The sequence below is a fragment of the Phaethon lepturus genome, unplaced genomic scaffold, assembly GCF_000687285.1.
Source record: "Phaethon lepturus isolate BGI_N335 unplaced genomic scaffold, ASM68728v1 scaffold11306, whole genome shotgun sequence".
NCBI classification, from domain to species: Eukaryota; Metazoa; Chordata; class Aves; order Phaethontiformes; family Phaethontidae; genus Phaethon; species Phaethon lepturus.
The window spans coordinates 45,517-52,887 of NW_010544130.1; the positions used below are offsets into that span (position 1 = coordinate 45,517).

The following is a 7,371-nucleotide window of genomic DNA, read 5'->3' on the forward strand; positions in this document are numbered from 1 at the left end:
CAAAAGCAGTTCAAGGAACTAAAAATTGCACAAATAAAACATTACTTTGTATTTTGTATCTCAGATTCTTTGCTTTAATATTTTTCCCTGCAGAGTCTCTAAGGAACAGGCAAAAACCAGAGAGGTGCTTTCTTTAAGTCACAAGTTGCCAGCAATACCTGTACATGACACATCCCACCCCAACACTGAGGAGTCCTGAAATTAGCAGGACAGAACATTTCATTTAAAAAGGGTGTATTTAGATGCTTTGTTTCAGTCACCAAACTCAGACTCTCAATGGAAATCAATGTGGATTGAACCACAATAGGGATCTGAAGGGGGAAAAGGGTGGCAAGCTAAAAATAGTGCAAACTATTGATTTGGATCACATCAAAATATCTTATTCCAGGCAAAATGGAGTGACTGTGGAAGAATAATGGAATAACTGATTGGAAAGAGCAACTTCTCTGCTTAACAGAGATTTTTTTTTTTCCCCCCTTAAATAAAAAGTACCAAAGTTAATAGTTTTGAAATGAAAGGTCAGAAAATTTTATTCCAAAAATGTTGAAAGAAAACAAAACATTTGAGCCTTTCTGGAACAGGATGTTTCCTTTCGGAAGTGTCATGATTAAAAAATTGAGGGAATTTGTTCTTTTTTTGGCATCAATTCTTCCTTCCTCTGTATTTCACACACCAATCCGCTGCCTTTGATCTCAACCTAGGGGTGGTTTCAGCCTCTCTGAAAATCCACTTTGCAGCGTTTTCTCCACCACTCTGCCTCCCTCTGACTTTGCAGTGTCTCTTGCTGGACTGACGACACCTGACTGCACCCCACATGGCAGCAGCAGATGCCCCCACTACAGCTATTACTGTGCATGACCAGCTCCGTGCAGCCCTCGGAGCCGAGCACCTGGTTGTCCAGCAGGACAGAGGGAAGGGCTGTGCCTTACCAGGCTGGAGTTGGCAACGTTGGTGTCATCCTCAGGCATCGGCAGGTAGATGGCCAGTGCAACACAGTTGGCAAAGATGGTCAGGAGGATGATGATCTCAAAGGGTCTGAGAGGAGGCGTTAAGGAGTGGAGACAGGAATGAAAAAGCGGGTAACAGCCCTGCCCTGTCCTGTCTGGGTATGTGTGGGGAAGCACCACTGGCTATGGGGAAAAAACCTCCCACTGGGGCAGAGAACCAGAAAGAGCAGTCAGGCTTCATCTTCTGCACATCCTCAGCTGCTGCCCATTTCTTGGGTCCCTGGGGAGGGAGGGAATGGGCCAGGATGAGGTGCAGGGCCTGGACATTCAGCACATGGCTGCTGGAGAGGACCAGCTTTGGCACACGACATATGGGGAAGGGGCATAAATTAAAAGGCTGAAGTGGAGGATGGGGGAGCTGGTAGTTTCCCCCTCCTCTTCCTTCAGTGAATCAACCTGAAGGATCAGGATCCTCTTGCATAATGTAGGCACTTAACCAAAGCATCACCCTCAGAGTGTGCTGGCCCTGGCTCCCTCTGTATGCAGCATCCATGAGGGAGACACTGTTGAGCAGCAGATCTCAGGTGGGCCATGTCTCCCTGACTAGAAATTATCTAGAGGCAAGACAGATCAGCTAGTGTCTTCTCTAGCAGAACATCCAGCTGCTAACATCCTCGGGTGTCCTATAGCCTCAGTGCCCCAGTGCAGGCAGTGCTCCTCTGACTGGTCCCAGGAGTGCCACAGGCTGAGAGTAACCAGAGTGCTCAGCCTGAACCCCATCCCACTCCCTAGAAGGTGGAATTGTGCTGTTTGGGCCCTTGGACATCTCTGAACAAATGGAGTGACTTGCTATTTCCCTCTTAAGGCCCTAGGACAGGTACCTGGTCACTCCCAGGCTCCTGCTGCTGTCACTGCTCTACTAGGCAACTGAAATCTCATGGTCAAGCTTCAGCTATCATGCTTCTGAAGCCTCAAAAGAGTTCAAATTCTGGTTCCAGGACCTTGCCCACAGCCAGGCTCCCACCACAGGGACCCCACGCTATGTTCCTCCTAGCACCGTCCAAACCTGCCACCCCGTGGTACCCTGGCAGTACAGTAAACATCTGGTCAGAAGAAGACAGTCATCATCTTTTGCTGCCTCTATGCTGCTCACATCCAGGCCCTGCTGCAGCTCTGAATTGCCTGTACCTACCCACCACATCATGCAGCTTTACCCATACCTAAAAGCAAAGGTATTTTCCACTCATCTAGGGGCCAGATGACAGCCGGATACAGCATGATGCAAAAACCTCCAAGAAACATTTTTGGTCACAATGAAGATCTCAAAGTTTCCTGGCCAATCATGTTTTTTGACGACTACATCTCAGTTGCCCCTGATCCTTGAGCCTTGCCTGTAACCTCTGGAATCCACTAAAACTAAAAGCAGATGGAGAAAATGAAAATGTTGGTCCAGCTGCCACCTACAGTATAAATCAACAGTGATATAAATCAACATACCTCCAGTACCTTCTCCTCTCCATTGACCTACCAGCCAACATCCACACTTACAACCACAGCCAGTGTCTACCCCCATAAAATGTTTTGAGATCTCTCATCCCCATCCCCATCTTTAACTACCAACCTGCCATCACAGGCAAACTGGTAAATCTCATCCAGTGGGTACAGAGGTTCCAGTACAAGACAGGATTTCCCAGCATCGCCATCTCACTTTGGGTAGACCTTCCAAAGGAGAACAGCTCCTAGAACATGCTCTGTGGGAACACCTACAGCTCACCCATGCAGACTGATGTCACTGCAGAGCCCAGCACAGCCCTCAAAACTCAATACCCCAGCAGAGAGGCCCATGGTTAATCAACTAACCAGCTCAAGTTTCCAGATAATTATGCTGAGGCCTGTCTTGGGCCAGCATTATGGGGCAAGGGGCACCTAGGGAAAATTGTCTCCATATTGGCCCGCTGAGCTGGCTGAGTGCTGTCAGTTGTGTCCTGTGCACATCACAGGTTATTTTGCCTTTTCAGGATCCTCCTATCCATCAACTTGATGACACCTTAAAAACTAAAGTCATCTGGAAAAGCTGTTCCACTCTGTGTTCCAGGTAATGGGGCAGAGCCCAGGGATTAGAGGCTTCCCTGCCTGCTCTGACAGGGTGAGATGAGCAGCCCTCCTTGAAGAGTGACCTATCTTGTAACTGGAACTGGAATTAGTTTGCTGCTTGTGAGTCTGTGAGTCTGGCACTGTTATTAGGTAGAAATGCAGTGGGACAGACTGAACAAAAAAAAGGCATGTGATGCCACTGGGCATGACGTCTCTGCCTCTTGCCACTGAGCCAGAGACTCAGTATCCTCCTCATCTTCGTGTCCTACAATCTCACTTCCTTCTCTCCAGCAGCCTCCTGCCACACAGCATCCAAGGGTCCCAACATCTGCCTTGCAGCAGGAATGCAGCTCTGCGGTCCTCCACGGTTCCCAGACTTCTCACCCACCTGCCTGGCTGCAAAATAACCTGGCATACCAGGGTGACACCACAAATCTAGATATGTCACAACAATCATCAACTTGCTGGACTAGCTGTTGAGCACATGATACCCAGCAATTTGCAGAGTACCTAGATTTCCCTGTGCTAACAAATGTGTTTTTTGAGATGTGAGCAAATTTCAGCATAAAAACCCCTTTGCCTCAGCCAGCCTGACCCTAGGCTGAGTGCGGTGATACTGCCCACTCTCCAACTGCCTGGAAAAGATGCTGTCCCACTTCTGTGGCTCAGCTCTATGCTCTGACAGCAGAAGCTATGCAGCAAAGGTGTGCCCAAGGAACAGGAATATGTACTGCCATACTGAATCCGGATGCCAGGTACCCCCACAAAAAATGGTCACAGCTAATCTCCCCTTGGCAGCTTGCCTGGCTCTGAAGGCCATAACAACCCACAGGAACTGCAATGACCCTGTCATGCCTTGCAAACCTTGATCCCTGAATGAGGGCAGCCAGGTGCATTTGAGCATAAATACAGCCAGGCGCAAGAGAGGCTCTGGAGAAACCCGATGCCCTGGATCATTTGTTGTGCACAGGTCAGAACCACCTGCACCTGCAACCCTCCTGGTGGGACACCCACCCCTCCCCTCCATGCTCCACTTCCAGGGCACCAATGTGGGGAAGACCCCCACTGTGCTACGTACTCTCTCTGGCACGCCTTGGCCCAGGATAAAGAATGTGTTTGAGCATGTTGGAAGATGTAAGTCCTATTTCCAGCTCTTCCCCTGCCAGTAGGGTGTATGAACAAGTTTCTTCTGTACTCAACGCCTATTTAAGACACAGACACAGTTCCCTTCCGTGTGCTTGTAGAACAACCAAGTCCTCGTGCCAGAGAAGCAAAAACGGAGAATTCCCTAATTTTAGCTCTGCTCCCTTTCCTCAAAGGACAGAGAGTCTCTCTGCAGTGGAAGAACAGGGGCTCAAAATCCATGGCCAGCACAGCACCACCAGAGCTGTGAGCATGTCCTGAGTGTCTGCAAACAGGCACCTTGGGCTTTGAACAGGATGGCATCTCTGGCAGTGCAGGGGCATGGTTTTGGTGTCTCCACAGCATTACATGTACAGCAACACAGCCAGCCTAAGGTGCCCAAGCCACCTCAAAGAGGAGCGATGGGGCTGGGCCCAGGGCTGGGATGATCCTGCCAAGGCCAGGAACATGCAGATAGGTTCAGCAACTGAAATAAGAAAAGTTGGGGTAGAAGAACTGGATTTTCTGGAAACATCCCTGAATTCTATCATTTTTGCTCAAGCCCAAATGTCTTGCTGAAGCCAAAAGTTTCATCTCCCTTCCATAAAATACAGGTGAACAAGGTGATAGCTAATGGCTAATAGCCTAAAATAGTTCCAGGATTGGTGTCAGAAACATGACATTTTGGTATTTCCAAGCTATAACACCCCAGTGAAAAGATGCCAAATATGATCTCTGGCTAATCAAAGAGCAACCACCCAAAACCCATCCCTAAATTAAGCCAGAGACACAAAGAGATACTGTCCCTCTTAACAACATCACTCACAAAAGCCTTCCCCTGTGATAGCAGTGTTGGGGAGGGATGGGCAAGGGAGGCTGAGAGGACAACTGTACCAGCAAGGATTCAGGGGATGCTGGCCAGCCCCCACCACCAGGGCAGGGAGCAGCTGTGGGATCAGGCAAGTGGTGAGACACACAGAGAGACATCCCAAGCAGCTCGCCATGGTCTTGCTACACATCCCCAAACCTCTCCCCTGGGGCAGCTTGTGGTCCCCAGCTCCATCCTAAGTTCCCACTCCCCCAGCCTGGCCCTCCTTTGCCTGGCCTCATCCCCACAGTGGGATGGGCACTTGTGCCCCCACCCCCACAGGCCAAACTCTCTCCCATTCCAGCAGGCTGTTCCCAGTTTCTCCCCAGCACAGCTCCTACCAGCACAAAACGTGTTCGCTCCCACAAATCCCTTGCCAACCAGGCCGTCCCTGCCTGTCCCCGCACCGCTCTACTGAAGGTCCCCATGGCCTGTCCTGCTTCTCAGCCCCAGCTCCCCCCCCAAGCCTATTCATGCCCCAAGTTTGCACAGCCATTGCTTTTGTCAGTGCATCCTACTGGGGCTCCTTGAGCACCTTGTTGCCTTTTAGAGACTCGATGAGACAGCCAAGCACAGGCTTGAAGTGAGCTGACAGCTCTCGTGCCTGCAGCCCACGGGGTCCTGCTCCCCAGCACCCCTGCTCACAGGCACACACACAGGTGCTCCCAAGCCCATGCAGCCAGAAGGATACTTCCACTCCACGATGCTGATGCATGCCTTCCGCAGCGGGTTTTGCAGGGTTAAGCAGAACAGAGCCCTGGCTGGTCGGGGGGCTGCTGGCAGCACTGGCTTCTTGGACTTCTCCTTCTGTTGCCTCTTCTTCATGTCATCCTGGGGAGAAGCAGGCTCCATGGTGTTTCTCCCCTAGCCGTTTCTTCCCCTCCTGCCCCACGACGGAGACCCCCTTTCCTGGGTCCCAGCCAGCTGGAGCTCCTCTGGATCTTCCTTCTTGTGGAGCCCGTCTCCTCCGCACACTGGGGGAGGCAGCGGGGGGAGTGGGAGCTGGAGTCTGCACTCGCATGTACAAACTCACAAAGCATGAGTTTAAATTTAGATCCCGGCCTGGCTCCCGGGTGCTGTCACAGCTCCTGAGGCAGCAAAAGGGCCCCTGCAGCTGTTGCTGTTTTACCCATCTCACTGGGAGGCGGGTGAGTGCTTCGCATGCCACTGACTGGGCTGGGGGTGGGAACTGGCTGCCCTGCGCTGGATATACTGTCTCTGAAAGAAAAGTGCCTTTGTCCCAGTTCAGGACTTTTCCCCAGCTCCCCCAGCCTTCCTTTGCCCCAACTGGGAAGTGGGGCTGCAACACATGCAGCTCCATTTGCTGAATCACATTATTCAGGGTGAGATGGAGAACCCCACTCTGGCCAATTCCCAAAGAAGGTTACCCTCAAACTGATCAGTCCCCTCTCTCAGCAGGATTTCACCTTTATTTGGTGCAAACTGCTCAGCTGAGCCCTGGACCCTGTGATGCTGAGGCTGGAGGGCCTCTCAGGCTGAATCCTTCTCACTGACAGGGACTTTGACCCCAACTTCAGAGTTCCAAGGAGTCACAGTGAGTCCAAAAAGTGCTCTATCTTGCTTTTCTGGAGAGGTGGAGAAAACCCTTGGCTGGTCACTCAACCCCTTGCTCAGCCTCACCTCCCCAGTGCTGCTTGCAGGGTATAGAAGATGCCTGGGGATGCAGGAACCCAACAAGCCTAGACTGGATAGTGTCCTGGTAAGTGCAGCTGGGCTTGGGAAAGCCCAACTGGATGAATGGTATAAACAGTTATGGTAACTCCTGAGCTGGAAGGCAGGCAGGGAGAGAGGCAGGTTATCAGCACCTCTTCAGAGCAGGGGAAACTGAGGAACAAGGAAGGGTTGCATTTGGGGTTTTCCTGGACTGTGTCAGCAAAATAATTGCAGTGATCTTATTACTTACAGTTATGTTCCATGGCAAATGGTATCCCCAGCCTACGGAGATGTTACAGTCTAATGTGACTGACCAGCTGTGCCCCAGTCAACCCCATGCATCCCAGGGAGCTGCTCTACCCACTGCACCACACTGCCTTGCTCAAAGCTTCCTCTCCTTCGCTTTGCAGGGTCATTCTACTGTGGAGAGAAATGACTTTGCAGCTGTGCAGCAGACTGTGTCAAGGGCCAGGAACACCATAGTGCCGAGGGAACTGATAACGCCCTGCCCACGGCAGGGAGGCAGCATGGGAGAGCAACTCCTGCAGCTGCTCCAGCCAGGCTTGATGTACTTTGGAGGGGGCTCTCAGTTGTAAAGGGGTTAAACTAGTAACCTGCCCTCTCCTACACCACTCTGCCATATTTTGTGTGAATCAGAGCCAAATC

General features: G+C 51.2%; 1 protein-coding gene across 2 annotated transcripts in view; it reads right to left on the reverse strand.

The window, feature by feature from the left end:
* CACNA1S (calcium channel, voltage-dependent, L type, alpha 1S subunit) overlaps positions 1–5,966 on the reverse strand; it is a 49,309-nt gene extending 43,343 nt beyond the window's left edge. For both annotated transcript variants that reach the window (XM_010288577.1, XM_010288576.1), the window contains exons 1-2: positions 5,723–5,966; positions 930–1,035 (exon numbers count right to left, since the gene is read on the reverse strand). In XM_010288577.1, coding sequence (XP_010286879.1) covers positions 930–1,035; positions 5,723–5,883 — 267 coding nt within the window. In that variant the 5' untranslated portion in view covers positions 5,884–5,966. The remainder of the gene's footprint in view (positions 1–929; positions 1,036–5,722) is intronic.
* Positions 5,967–7,371: the final 1,405 nt, after the last annotated feature.